At 42.4% G+C, this 15,615-nt stretch overlaps 1 protein-coding gene across 5 annotated transcripts in view; it reads right to left on the reverse strand.

Moving 5' to 3' along the window:
- The window catches only part of PUS7 (pseudouridine synthase 7), a 43,707-nt gene that overhangs the window by 8,338 nt on the left and 19,754 nt on the right, over positions 1 to 15,615 (reverse strand). For all 5 annotated transcript variants that reach the window (XM_038381214.2, XM_043497219.1, XM_038381198.2 and 2 more), the window contains 5 exons: positions 13,949 to 14,060; positions 11,574 to 11,651; positions 3,159 to 3,287; positions 2,719 to 2,844; positions 2,329 to 2,390 (listed from right to left, as the gene is read on the reverse strand). In XM_038381214.2, the coding sequence (XP_038237142.1) occupies positions 2,329 to 2,390; positions 2,719 to 2,844; positions 3,159 to 3,287; positions 11,574 to 11,651; positions 13,949 to 14,060 (507 nt within the window). The remainder of the gene's footprint in view (positions 1 to 2,328; positions 2,391 to 2,718; positions 2,845 to 3,158; positions 3,288 to 11,573; positions 11,652 to 13,948; positions 14,061 to 15,615) is intronic.

Below are 15,615 nucleotides of genomic sequence, written 5' to 3' on the forward strand. Positions count from 1 at the left end.
AAAAAAAAAAACAGTGCAACTAGTGTGCTTATATGTCTTAGTGAAAGTTATTTAAAAGAAAAAAAAAAAGAGTCAAAGTCTTCTAGATTCTCTATTGGAACACATGACTCATTTGTTAACCTGTAGTTAAAATGTAGCAGGAGTACAGGACACATGATGTGACTAATTTAAAGCAAACGTACAAACATGTAAATATAACTGGTTAAAGTACATTTAAAATATACTCCTGTTCAATAGTGTTGTTGGTACATAAATCCACCTATAAAACCTAATATTTACTACCTGCTAATATGCATTCCATGGCTAAAATGGAAGATGCCCTTTTGAGCACAGAATCATAGGACTCAAGAGGTCATCTAGTCCAGTCACCTGCACTCATGGCAGGACTAAGTATTATCTTGGCCATCCCTGACAGGTGTTTGTCTAACCTGCTCTTAAAAATCTCCAATGATGGAGATTCCACAACCTCCCAAGGCAATTTATTCCAGTGCTTAACCACCCTGACAGTTAGGAAGTTTTTCCTAATGTCCAACCTAAACTTCCCTTCCTGCAATTTAAACCCATTGCTTCTTGTCCTATCCTCAGAGGTTTAGAATTTTTCTTTTTCTCCCTCATCCTTGTAACAACCTTTTATGTACTTAAAAACTGTTACGTCCCCTGTCTTCTCTTTTCCAGACTAAACAAACCCAATTTTTTCAATCTTCTGTCGTAGGTCATGTTTTCTAGCCCTTTAATCAATTTTGTTGCTCTTCTCTGGACTTTCTCCAAATTTGTCCACATTTTCCCTGAAATGTGGCACGCAGAACTGGACACAATACTCCAGTCGAGGCCTAATCAGCGCAGAATAGAGCGGAAGAATTGCTTCTCGTGTCTTGTTTACAACCCTCCTGCTAATAATCCCAGAATGATATTCGCTTTTTTTGCAACAGCATTACATTGATGACTCATATTTAGCTTGTGGTCCACTGTGAACCCCAGATCCCTTTCCGCAGTACTTCTTCCTAGGCAGTCTTTTCCCATTTTGTATGTGTGCAAATGATTGTTCCTTTCTATGTGGAGTACTTTGCATTTGTCCTTATTGAATTTCATCCCATTTACTTTAGACCACAATTTGTCCAGATCATTTTGAATTATAATCCTGTCCTCCAAAACACTTGCAACCCCTCCCAGTTTGGCATCATCTGCAAACTTTAGAAGTGTACTCTCTATGCCATTATCTAAATCATTGATGAAGATATTGAACAGAACTGGACCCAGAACTGATCCCTGAGGGACCCCATTCGTTATGTCCTTCCAGCATGACTGTGAACCACTGATCACTGCTCTCTGGGAACTATTTTCCAACCAGTTATGCACCCACCTTATAGTAGCTCCATCTAGGTTGCATTTCCCTAGTTTGTTTATGAGAAGGTCATGTGAGACAGTATCAGAAGCTTTACTAAAGTCAGGATATACCACGTCTACCGCTTCCCCCAATCCACAAGGCTTGTTACCCTGTCAAAGAAAGCTATCACATTTGTTTGACAAGTTTTGTTCTTGACAAATCCATGCTGACTGTTAGTTATCACCTTATTATCTTCTAGAAAACAAACTTTCTACATTTTGAAGGACTTATATTGTGCCCCTCACCATCAACTTTAGCTACGTGAACCCAGATTATCCCCCTACCTAAAATCTGTTCATGGATCTCCTCTCCTCCATGAATTCATGGCTCAGGATCTCCCCAGGACCATCCCCTCACTCCTCACCAGACCAGACCCTGCTGAGAGCATTCTGTCCACCATGAGGTCCACACAAGAGGAAGGAATGAAGTATGGGTAGGATGCAGGTTGTCCTCCCTCTGGTCCCATGCAGCTTCCCAAAAAGAGTTAACAACAGCCCCAGGTTGTGTTAACTTTTTTGCATCCCTTTTCAGCCCAAGAGCAGCTGCTCTGCCAGGGAGTGGCAGATGGGATACTGCTAAAGGCAGAGCTGATGCTGAGGTTCAAGTTGTGGAGTAGTTTTTCCATGGGAAAGGTAATCCTGCACAACCCACAAGAAGATGTTCAGGAAATCTCTACAAAGAAATCCCCACCAAGATACTCAGACAAGAAGTCCCCTTCCAGTTGCTTTTTTACTACAGGAGGGGGTGATCCAGACCATCAACAATGGTTTGTTGTTAAGAGCTTGCTGAAAGCTTTTAAACAGAAAGGACAGTTCCAGTGCTGACAAAGTTTACTGTATACAGAAATATGAATGTCTATATGCACTTCAATTAAAAAAAGTTTAACCTTCCCTCCATAAATACTGTTCTGTTCAATTATGTGTAAAATATTTCTTAGAACCTACCTCCAGGCCGTGGTTTTAATATTAAATCCATTACTTCATTCCAGTTGTTTTGTAGAATAGCTCTAGAATGAAACAAAATTCATTAGCTATTATTAAAACAGGAACAGATTTTAGGGATATACTTAAGTTCTCTGAAAACCAAAATATTCTATAAATTTTACATTTCATCTACAGCCAATATCGTGCAAGACAACTGCTACAGCTGCTTACATAGATTCCGTTCCTGATGCTAAAGTTAAAATTGGCACACAATATCATGACTGAAGCTTTCCAGAGAATAAACAAACAAACAAAGCATGCCAGATGTAACATTATACAAAGATACACATTTCAAAATATGATTCTTTAGTACACACAATAAAATCATCAATTATTTAAAAAAACCCATACCTTCCAACTTGATATGTAGGAACAGCCGTGGTTCCAAATCTTTGCATTCCATAATAATTAATAAATCCAATTTCCCTGAGAGAGTGCATTGCTTGTTGTACTTGATCATCAGTTCCTGTTATATTTCTAACACAAAATTATTTTTAAAAATCCACTCAACAGTAAAACCATCTCAAATTACAGCCATCAGATCAGTTTGAACTTGTACTCTTAGGCTCCTGAAAGCAGTCATTATCAGTATTAAAAGTCAACATAAATTGTGTACAGCATTTCCTGAATCCAGCAAGTTCCCTCCCCCACACCTTGATTGAGAAAAGTTTCAGAGTAGTAGAAAAGTAGTCTCAGATCCCCTGATATCCTCCCTACTTTATAGCTGAAAAACTCTGACTTGATTAAGAAGGCCATCAATGGTAAAGTCCTGGCATATAGCAGCATTTTACCTGAGAACAACTGTGAAATGGTTCCCTTGCAGTTCTCCCAATTTCAGCGGATGGTTCTTGTAACTAAAATTTCCCAACTTAAAGTTCATCAAACATTTGTTCAAATGAGCAAGTCTTTGTGCAGTGATTCTAAAAAGAAAAAAAAAAAGAAGACAGTGACCAAGCTACTCTCAGAAAAGCTCATGGGTAAGTATTTATGGAAATGCCAGGGTTTCAAGCTAAAACACCATTACAAGAAACAGGAGTATAACTCCCTTAGTTTCTCTGCTTTTTGTGTATTGCCTCCAAAAAATATTCTAAATGAATCATCTAAAAGGATAGGGCACATTATTCTCAATCCCCATCTACACAAGAAAACTAATCCACTACTGACAAAGCTATGTCAACAACAAGTTTCCTGGGACCTATGTTGGAAGACTGATTGGCAAAAAATATTAATACAAAGTTATGTTTGCCCAATGCTTATTCATGCTCTTCCCTTTCCCATGGAATTGTGGGAGAACTTGTCTATTCTTCTAAGTACACAAGGGGGCAGGGGAAACTTGGGAAGGCCTTATCAGCATGAATGATTTAGTCTGCATCCTCACTACAAAGTGGGCTTGTTACCAGCCTGAAAGCACAACTCAGGCTTTAGGCTACAGCAGGAGTTCCCAAAATTTTTGCCACCATGACCACATTTTGATGAATTATTTCCTTCAAGCACCCTAGCATGGAGGACACCATTTTGTCCTCTGCACTGCATGACCCCATATGTATGGTGCATGCAAGGTCATGCTGTGCAAAGGATGCCATTTTATAAAGCAAAATGGCATCCTCCATGCATTGTGACCTCACATTCATGTACATGTGAGGTCACGCTATGCGGAGAAAAATGGCGTTCTCCGCACACTAGGGATTGCCACGACTCCATCTGGGGTTATGATCCAATTTGGGAACCGCTGACCCACAGCCTCCAATAAGCCAGGTAGTCGAGGCCCGAAAACACCATTAAACTTGAATGAGAGAGCTCTGTGTGTGGATGGAAGTGGGAGTCGGAACGACACACAACTTAGCTCTGCAGTGAAGACAAACCCTTACAGAAGCTATAGAATGCTTTGCGAACAGAGCACATGAGCACTGTAGGACAAAGTTTTACACCTTCTAAGGCAGAACTCAGGTTTAGGTCACAAGGGATCTGACCACTACTGAAAAATGCTATCAATAAAAAATATTATCCCCCCTGAACTTGCGTTTGAAAATGATTAAGTTGCTAGTACAGAGGGGACAAAACTGTTTTCAAACACTTACAGAAAGCATGGCTGAGACTGGGTGGATATAGGAATCCTTACAGATTTCACAAAAAGAAAAGGAGTACTTGTGGCACCTTAGAGGCTAAAATCTCCCCACTCTATTTTCCACTGCATGCATCCGATGAAGTGAGCTGTAGCTCACGAAAGCTTATGCTCAAATAAATTTGTTAGCCTCTAAGGTGCCGCAAGTCCTCCTTTTCTTTTTGCGGATACAGACTAACACGGCTGCTACTCTGAACCCTGTCATTATGCAAGTTAGAGATTTCAGTGTACTGAACTTAGAATCAAGCACGCCAATCCTACTTATGGTTACAGGCATTGTATAAGTTGTGACAAAGTTCCTGCTCTACCTTGGTGGGTCTTGCGCTTATTGGTGGATTTGCTCGCCTTGGAGCTTCACAGCAGCCCTCAGCTTGGCCATTTTTCTGAACCCACAGTCCAGATCGACTCCTCCTGTGTCTGACCAGGAGTTGGGAGGATTAGGGGGGAACCTGGGCCCGCCCTCTACTCCAGGTTCCAGCCCAGGGCCCTGTGAAATGCAGCTGTCTAGAGTGCCTCCTGGAACAGCTGTGCAACAGCAACAACTCCCTGGGCTACTTCCCCCTGGCCTCCTCCCAACACCTTCTTTATCCTCACCATAGGACCTTCCTCCTGGTGTCTGATAATGCTTGTACACCTCAGTCCTCCAACAGTCCATATTCTCACTCTCAGCTCCTAGTGCCTCTTGCTCCCAGCTCCTCACATGCACACCACAAACTGAAGTGAGCTCCTTTTTAAAACCCAGGTGCCCTGATTAGCCTGCCTTAATTGATTCTAGCAGCTTCTTGATTGACTGCAGGTGTTCTAATCAGCCTGTCTTAATTGTCTCCAGAAGGTTCCTGATTGTTCTGGAACCTTCCCTGTTACCTTACCCAGGGAAAAGGGACCTACTTAGCCTGGGGCTAATATATCTGCCTTCGATTACTCTCCTATAGCCATCTGGCCTGACCCTGTCACAACGTCTTTACTTGAGCAGCAAGCTAAGCACATCCCCCGCTCCCAGGATGTCAATCCCAGCTTTTACTTGTCTCTTTACAGGAAACTTAATGGGTATTGAGAAATGTTCAGTCTAACTGGAGAAGTGAATAATTTGGGGTTATAAGGCAGAAGCAAGAAAACAAAGCATCCTAGAAGGAAGACATCAATTAATCATTTTTTTTGTACTCTGTTTTTAAAATCTAGCGCTTCTCCCCTGCTACAGAAGCAACTGTCAAGTACAGGGGTGGGCAAACTACGGCCCAGGGGCCGCATCCAGCCTGTCAGACATTTTAATCCAGCCCTCAGTCTCCTGCCGAGGAGCAGGGTCCAGGGCTTGCTCCGCTCCAGCCAGCAAGCGGGGTCAGGGCTTGCCCCACTCCGTGCATGCTGTGGTTCCACACAGCTCCCAGAAGCAGCGGCATGTCCCCCCCTCTGGCTCCTATACACAGGGGCAGCAAGGGAGCTATGCACACTGCCCCCACCCCAAGTGCCACTCCTGCAGCTTCCATTGGCCAGGAACCGTGGCCAATGGGAGCTGCAGGGGCGGCGCCTGCGGATGGGGCAGCATGCAGACCCGCCTGGCCACACCTCCATGTAGGAGCTGGAGGAGGGACATGTTACTGCTGCCAGAAGCTGCTTGAGCTAAGTGCCTCACGGAGGCTGCACTCCAACCCCCTGCCCCAGCCCTGATCCCCCTCCTGCCCTCCAAACCCCTCAGTCCCAGCCCAAAGCACCCTCCTGCACCCCAAAGCCCTCATCCCCAGCCCCACCCACCCCTCCCCGCACCCTAATCCTCTGCCCCAGCCCAGAGCTCCCTCCCACACCTGAACTCCTCATTTCTGGCCCCACCCCAGAGCCAGCACCCCCAGCCAGAGCCCTGAGCCCATCCCACATTCCAATCCCCAATTTTGTGAGCATTCATGGCCTGCCATACAATTTCCATACCCAGATGTTGCCCTCGGGCCAAAAAGTTTGCCCACCCCTGGTCTTGTGCCTCTGTCTCTCTACAAGCCTACATTCCACTCTGACTGCTCAACATGTGCCCCTTTTCCTCCCATTTCTCTGGTCCAAGGCTGCACGTAGAACGGCAACCCAGGACTGGGCACCCACCCTCCTTTTGTGCAGATGCTCTGCAACAAACAGAACCTCCAAGCTTTAAGTGCCAGACAAATGTGAGTGCATCTTTGGCCAGGTCTACACTACAGAGTTTTGCTGGCATAACTATGTTGGTTAGGAGTGGGAGTGGGGGAATTAAAATTTTTATTAAAGCTAATGTTAAAAAATTATATAGTACACAGGTTAAGAAAAGAGCATCTGTATATCTGGGTAGAGTGCTTAGATTATCCACAAATACAAAAAGAAAAAGAGTACTTGTGGCACCTTAGAGACTTGCCACAAGTACTCCTTTTCTTTTTGCGAATACAGACTAACACGGCTGCTACTCTGAAACCTGTCACAAATACAAAGTTTGTTTTAAAAGTCATAAGATGCATATAGTGCATAATCAGCAATAACCTACATTTAGGTGAATAAATTTAACAATACAGTTTAGATATTAGCATCCAAGTATTCGGGTACATTACTCATGACAAGTTATACAGAGAGTTGGTTGCGGAAAGCTAATATAGCAATGAGTGACGATTGTCCCTCAGTTATCGAGAATTTAGGGTAGGTTGTCCATTTAGAAAATACAATCCAGGAGGAAAGTATTTCAGAGACTTTCCTGACTGGGCTTCTCATCGGCACTCCAGCTCATCCCTCCTGGTATTGCCAATGTCTGGTGACGTGTTCTACGTAAATGTCCCTTGACCACCTAATGGTGTCTGACACCATGAGTTGCCACATCAGCCGAGCGTAACACTGACCAATTTTGCATTCTCTCAACACTCACTTGTTATTGGGGTCCCATGGGCCCAGGGCTCCAACGATCAGTGCATGTCTCTGAACCTGGTAGCCCTTGGCTCTCAAGGTTTTGGACAGAGGGGGACGTATTTCTCCATCTTTCGAGCTCGGGCATTGTGGAAGGCCGGGGTCCTGTTCTCTAAAGGCACTGTGACATCCACCATCATGATCTTCTGGTCCTCATTGGTGATGATCATGTCCAGTCGCAGTTGGCTGTCTGTTCCAGGGATGGCGGAGTTCACGGCCATATGGGTGGCAGGATGACTTTGACTAGGCGAACTTGGATGGTGTTGCGTCATAGCTGCCAAGCTCTGGAATGGGGCTTGCAGCTACACAGGACATGGGGTAATGTCTCATTGGCATAGCCACACTTCATGCATCACTTGTCCTGATTCCCATGGCTGACGGCTCTGTTCAGTGGAATGCAGTTGAGCTTAGCCCTGTGGATGAACCTCCAGTTGGCAAATCGGGTGAAGCTGCCCGTGGGGAGGAAGTGGTTGCTGGCGTCCCACTTGCACGTCACCTCGAACGCCTTGCCCTGATTCGGCTTCTGTTTCAGGATTTCCATGTATTGGCAGCGGATGGCATGCTTCAGGGTCCTCTCCAGCATGGTTCTAGCTTTCGCAGTGAGGATTGTGTGCTCTGCATTCTTCACCTGTGGCACTAGGACTCCCAGCTCCTGGCGTTCCTTCCACCACGTCCAGCGGCAGCCAATATACTTCTCCAGTCATTGTGTAGCATTGAGAGCATGAGTCCAGAGTGAAGCAAAGTCTCCCCAGTCTCTTCCAAATTCGCTTTCCAGTGAGCCACTCAGGTAGGTGGCAACATCTTGATTGGAGGGAGTCCTGGTGATTCACTTCTTGATGACATCCCACATAGCATTTTCTGCAATGTTCCTCACCATGACATCCAGGCACGTCAGGAGGCAGAAGTGATCACTGCAATGTCACACAGATCACCATACTAGGAACGTTGGCTCCGCCCTGCCTGTTCGAGATGTACACCAGTTCATTGCTGGCTCTCTGGGGAAGAAACATCCACTTCTTCACTAGCTGCCTGGTGATGCCGTCTGCCTTGTTCAGAGGAACTTCGCCACGGCAAATCCCCTCAGGATGAATGAGAGCCGGGGGATCCGGAAGGTGTTCAAGGCGTTGATCTTCTGCCATGGTGCCAGTAGGGAGGAGTTGATCCTAGTCACATCTCGGAGGATCTCCACAATGGTATCTTCAGGTGTCTGCTGGATGCAGAAACCCATTGGCATGCCGAGATATTGGTACACTTGCCCATCCTTGAGGAAGATCATAGGTTCACCTTCGATCTGAAAAGGCGTTGTATGGACCGAGTCCCTTCTACTGCCATCGATATGCAAGTATGTGCACTTCCTAGCACTGAAGCGGAGTCCCATCCAGTTGGCAGCCTGGCTGATGATGTCGAGCATTTGCTGGAGACACTCAGAGTTGTCTGCGATCAGGATCAGATAGCCCGTGTAGGCCAGAATATTCACGCTGTTGCCATACAGGTTAAAACTGCCTAGACTGCTGGAGATGGCTTGAATGAGTAGCTCCATGCTAAATTGAAAACGATGGGGCTGAGGGAACAACCTTGCTCTCCGACAGGACTAATCAGACTTATAAACAACACAGCTATTCTGGCAAAAAGTCCTCTAAAGAGACACGTCTTATACCAGCAAAAAGCCAGTACAAGATGCATCTCCACTAGGGGGCTTTGCTGGTGCAGCTATATAATGTAGTACAGATTAGCCCTTTAATTCTTTGTATGGGGAGTTTCATCCTGGGTCCTTATTCATCAATAGCCCTCAATGTGCATGTTATCGCCACCTTTCACCATTGTACACAAAATAACTTGCAAAGGTAATTTATTAGAATATTTAACAATTGGTCCCCAAGAAACACCCCACACTTCTGTGCAGGATCAACAGGCTCTAGAGATCTCTCAGGACTCAATCTAGAATATGTATGATCATCAGTTGATGCACTTGTTCTTCAAAGTGTGGGATTCATCAGATAGACCCACAAATTACTAAGCTCCACACTCAAGCAGGTAATCTCATTTAACCAGATTGTATGGTGTACTCTGTTCAGAGGGGGTGTGTGTGTGTGTGTGTGTTCAGAGGGTGTGTGTGTGTGTACACATGTATACATGCCAAATTGTAACAGCTGAATAACATAATCTGTTTTCTCTATGGAGATCAGTTTGGGAACCTCTAAATTTAAGAGTCCCATAGTTATTCAATGGGGTTGCAAAAAGCCACAAAAGAGTCATGACATGGTCTCCAAATGTTGTATTGTGATAAATGTATACACACAAGGCTACTATACTATGGTACATCTTAATTTTTTGATGCAATATTACAATGCAATGTCAAAAGAACCACACCACTGTTTTGTGATTTTCAGAGACTCCATCCAATTGCATCTCTCCCTCTTAGGCTAGTTCTGGGAGTATACTATAGCAGAGCACAAGCTCTGCTATAGTAAAGGTTAAGACCGGCTTCCTGTTTAAAACTAGATTCTAAGTCCTCTAAAATCTGCAGAGATAGTAAGATATACTGACCTAAGTGCCAGTATAGACAGTTTCTCCTCCCAACATAGCTACCACCTCTCACGGAGGCAGGGGTTATTAAGCTGTCAGAAGAGTTCTCTCCCGTCGGCATAGAGCATCTTCACCAAAATGAGTACAGCTGCGCCACTGAAAATGATGGCGTTCTCAAGGCTATGGCTACACTACAACTATCTAAACAACCATTAACTACCAACACTTCTTTCTGTTCAAAAAAAAAGGGGTGGGCAATAAAATGGTAAAAAAACCAACAATAATTAAACAAGCAAAACACTTTGTTAATGCAGAGTTAAGGTTGCCGGAAATAACTCATGCCCTCCCAGAACGTGAATCCAGTCAAGCTCAAACTTCTGAAAACCCAACACACACAGAGTTAAGGTAAATGCCCATGTAACCTTAACTCTGTCCTCTGAGCAGGATACCACCTAAACCTAGACTTTTCCATTCCCATCATAAAATTCACAGACTGCTCTCATCTCCCACCTCATTACTGGCAATACCCATGGCAAGCAGGCTGCAGTACCCTGCTACTGACACCATCTATGCAATTCTGTATCACAATGATGCGGAGTGGAGCCTCAGGTACACATGAACCATTTTCCTTTGATAACACACTGTGGAAAGAGGGAGGGGCTCAGGCTCAGACCCAGATCTTCCAATATCAGAGACCAAACTGTCCCACATACCTCCTCCACCATTCAGTACAGCTATGGCTACCTCTAACACGGTAATTCCCAGTAGCTATTGCCAGCTCCAAGTGGGGGAGGGGAGGAAGCAGAGTTAAGGTAATGTGGCATTTACCCTAACACCATATGTCCTGATTTTCAAGAGTTTTGCCTAACTCAATGTTCTGGAAGGGCACAAGCTGTTACCAACAACTTTACCTCTATGTTAAAGTTTTTACCATTTAACCAAGGAAGGAGCTGTTCCTCCTCATTCTTTCTTCACCTTGGAGCAAGGAGCAGTTCTGGTTCTCCTTCCTGAATGCTCAGAGGGAGTTGGGTAGTGAAGGAAGAAGATGGGTTCCCAGTGACAGGGTGGATCACATTAACAACAGATAGGTGGGTTCCACACCACCACTCAGCATCCTTCTGATATCTTGCAAGGGTTATATAACATGGGAGCAGTCCTGTGATCAACTCTCTGCTCATTATGTGTCTGCTTACTATGCGTCTCAGATCAGGTGCAGCTCCAATCAGACCAATGGACCCCTGCAACCTACATATGACTCACAAGCTGTAGCCTGAGTACCACTGGTTTTACAAGATAAACAGTTACTGTATAACTCTTCTTGAAATAAAAGGGTTCCATAGTATCTACAACATTTGTTTAGTGACTGTGGTCCTGATTTGGTACAGAGACTAGAGCACACGCTTAAGTGCATTGCTGAATCAGGACCTGACTCTGCAACTTCTGTTTGATATGCAATAGTGTTTTCTCTATGTAAAGCTAACCTATCTTAAACAAAGTCCATGCTATTGATGAACAAAATAAAGAGTGCACATACTATATTTAATAAACCAACATGTTTTACGTGCGCTATATATTATACAAGATTCTTAAATGTTTGTTAAGACAGCCAAATTACCTTGTAATAAGAATTTACTTGCAACATATTTTCACTTACCTAAGAACAGCAATCTCTTGAACTGTAATAGCTCTTTTATCTTTGGTCCCCATGTAGGAAAATATATTTGGCTTAACTCTTAAAAAAACAAAAACAAACAGTGATGAAAATATCAGATTTGATACTGAAGGAGACCCAAGCCCCATACAATCAGGCCAAAGATCAATTGTAATCTCACTAGCATATTATATACAAAAAACTAAACTAACAACTTTTTTATTAGATTTTACATGCACAAAAATAGGGAATTTTGAAGTTACAATCTCCACACAAGCTGGACTGGAACCTGACCCCATTATATATATAATATTTTCTATTGCTGTATATGGCATTATTATAAGGCAGGAAAGTTACCATACATTTTGTTAGCAAATATGGTAGAACCTCAGAGTCATGAAGACTCAGGAATGGAGGTTGTTCATAACTCTGAAATGTTTGTAACTCTGAACAAAACATTATGGTTGTTCTTTCAAAAGTTTACAACTTAACATTGACTTAATACAATTTTGCTGCTGCTTTTAACCATCTTAATTTAAATGAAACAAGCACAGAAACAGTTTCCTTACCTTGTCAAACTTTCCCTTTATTTTTTGTTAGTTTACATTTAAACACAGTACTGAACAGTATTTGTTTTTTTGTTTTGGTCTCTGCTGCACGATTGCGTACTTCCGGTTCCAAATGAGGTGTGTGGTTGACCTGTCTGTTTGAAACTCCAGTGTTCGTAACTCTGAGGTTCTACTTTAACAATCATAAAGGAGTCCTCTTGCGTATAGGCAGTATTGTCACTGTTACTTTGAATAATTTGCTTTGTGTGTGTGTGTGTATGTATAAAGTAAAAAAATTCAATGGAATAATGCACAACAATCAATCACTATTAAAAAAAACCCTCAGTGCATGCCTATTTTTCTGTGTGAAATTCAAACAGTGCATTTATCTCTATCTGTGGCTATCTGTATACCGAACACTATACTCATATAAGCATATAGTCAGTGCACTTCAATATTGTTCCGTTTCCATTAACTGTTTCTTTCCTTCTCAACATGGTCATTTTCCTTTGCACTCCATGCAGGATAAGAGAAATGTTGCTGTCAGTAAATTCCCTGCTATCCCACTTGTGCATACCAGGTGGTAGCACTATTGCCATTACATGCATAATCTCTATCAAGCTCTGCATGAACCGCTAGAGTAGCATGTTCCCAGGCATCCTGGTTTTCAAATACAAGAACCACCTTCACCACGGTGGTGCTGATTTCTCAGAGCCAAACATTCAGAAGCTTGGATTGTGAACTCTCACTCGCTGTTTTATAAGTGTGGACTGTCACTGATGGGGGTGGGAGGACAAATACACAAAGGCTTGCTTGGCCACAAAGAAAGGCAGAAAGCCAAGGCTTATGTGACTGGTGAATCCCTCACAGCAAGCAGAGGGAGACTGGTCACCACCTACCTTTCACAGAAAAAGGAGTTACAATGATTAGGACAGGACAAAGAAAGGAAAATCTCAGTTACAGTTATTTACACATGGAGGTACTGTGTTTTAAAGTTTACACTCCACCTTAATCTGAACTAACTGCCCCAAATGCAGTGGGTACAATAACTGATTGGCATATGAATGACCACAACAATATTTTTAAGAACATCAACTGTATGTTTGGATAACTGCACATTTAAAATCCTTAAAGTAAAAGATATGCTGCATGGCCTGGTCTTCACTGGGGCCTGGTCTACACTAAAAAGTTAGGTTGACCCAGCTATATCGCTCAGGGGTGTGAAAAATCCTCACCCATGAGTGACATAGTAAAGCCGATCTAACCCCAGAGTGGACAGTGCTAGATCGACAGAAGAATTGTTCCATCGACCTAGGTACTGCCTCTCAAGGTGGAGGATTACCTACACCAATGGGAGAACTTCTCCCATTGGGCTAGGTAGGGTTTACACTCACTTGCCACAGCAGTACAGCTGCTGCATTGCAACTGGGCCGTTGTACTGTTTCAAGTATAAACTAGCCCTGAGAATAAAAGTGAACACTTAACTTCAGTTAAGAATGCACCAACTCAAGGTAAAATCCTAGTGAATACAAGGCAGTTTGTAGTCTTCATGCAAGTTAGGCAGTCAAACACACATCTTTCCCTCAGAGAAGACCAAGCCTGAAAGCATGCCTGACAGTATGCCATTTTTTATTGTTTAGAACTATTTTCTTAACATAGCGAAGCATTTCAAATTTGACCTTCTAAAACAAAAATATTTTGCAGTTACTAAATATATTGTGAAAATACATTTCCTGTGTGGTTTTGGCATACGGATTTTAAAGCAGAATGTTTACATTAAATATTTAGTAGTTTTTGTTGCGTCTCAAAGCAACAAAATAATATTCTTACCTTAAAAATTTTGATAGTACATTAATAGCATCCATTGTATCCTTGTTTTCCTTGTATAATACAAAGTGGCAGTAGCTTCCCCTAGATTTTGGCCATGAATGTTTTCTTGGATCTTTAAAACAAAAGGAGTTAAGACATATAAAAGGACAATTTGTAAACTACGTTATCAGTTGTTATCCTCATTTGCAAACAGGGTTCATTTACTTGCCACAGCAGTTTCCATTTTCAAACAAACACGTGACTCTCAGTGACTTCAATTAGCTTCCATCTGTTTCTTTCTTAAGAAAATAAAAGTACTGAATGGAAGAAGTTGGTCCAGTAAAAGATTACCTCACCCACCTTGTTTCTCTGGCAGTTATGAAGTATGAAAAAATGCACTTTCTGCAGATCCACTGTGGTGTAAATTTATACTGCAATACAAGATTTTAGCACAAACATTACCAGGAGTTGCATGACAAAAGAAAGTGTCCTCCTGTTGGAATATTTTCCCAGTGGTTTATTTGTTGCCACAACCCCAATCTCATTCCGACTGAAGTAAACCCAAGTTTTACCAGTAACTTCACTTTGAACAACGTCCAGCACTTTGGGTTTGATGCAATGCTTGTTGAACCAAATGGGAAGACTCCACCGGTCATTGGATCAAGCAAGCCCTTTATATTCTTCACAAAAAGCAAACTATGTTATTTTAAGGATAGCATTAATAATGTATTATTTATTTCTACAGCATTGTGCATGCAACACTAAAGCTTGGGTTATATCATATACAAAATTTAAGGGCTTTATAATTGGTAAGAATTCACTTTGAGGTTAAGTTTGGTAACAAAGACTCAGAAGGGAGTTAAATTTGGGCCAATTTTCTAAATTAATGAATAATTCAAATTCACCTTGGAAATTTTCAAGTTATGTAATGTGTCTCTAGTCTAAAATATGGTTCATGATCTTGTTTAATCATTTTTGGTTTCATAGAAAGGGAAGCAAGACTGCCAAAATATTAAAAAGTCATTACTGCACAGTAACATTTTCAAAGATAAATGTGCATTGCATATCATCTATCATTGTGGGCCCAATCCTTCTCCCACAGAGGCCAACAAGAGGCACTTGACCTCAGTGGGCGTAGGAACCGGCCCTTTGGGGTTGTTGTTTTTTTTAATAAAAGGCACATAAGAAAATTAAATACTAAAAACTAACAGCTTGTCTAAATGGAAAAGTTTTACATGTATAAAACCACCATGTGGACACTCTCATAGTGTCTTTTTCATTTTATCTTAAACCCCTTCCCAGGCAATGAAAGCTAAATTGAAAAAAAGTACTCTTATTCCAGTATAAGGTGTGTCCACATGGGTGGGAGGAGTGGTGGTGGTGGTTTTATACATACTACTAATCTTTGTTTAAATTAACATTTTAGGTTATACCAAAAAATACTTATCTCCTGTAGGAAAGGCCTAGGTTTAAAATATGGATTTTTTTTTTTTTATAAAAACTGACAAAAGCCTGAAAGAGGAGTTGGTGTTTCTTTTTAAGGAAGCAATATCATCAGCCATAACTCCTCACTGAAAGATAACGCCTCATACGGAGTACTACAGTATTTAGAGAGAACACAAGCAGAGTTGCCTCTATCTCCCTCGGGGAAAAAAAAAATACCAGGAACATTTGTATGCAAACCATGG

The sequence above is a fragment of the Dermochelys coriacea genome, chromosome 1, assembly GCF_009764565.3.
Source record: "Dermochelys coriacea isolate rDerCor1 chromosome 1, rDerCor1.pri.v4, whole genome shotgun sequence".
NCBI classification, from domain to species: domain Eukaryota; kingdom Metazoa; phylum Chordata; order Testudines; family Dermochelyidae; genus Dermochelys; species Dermochelys coriacea.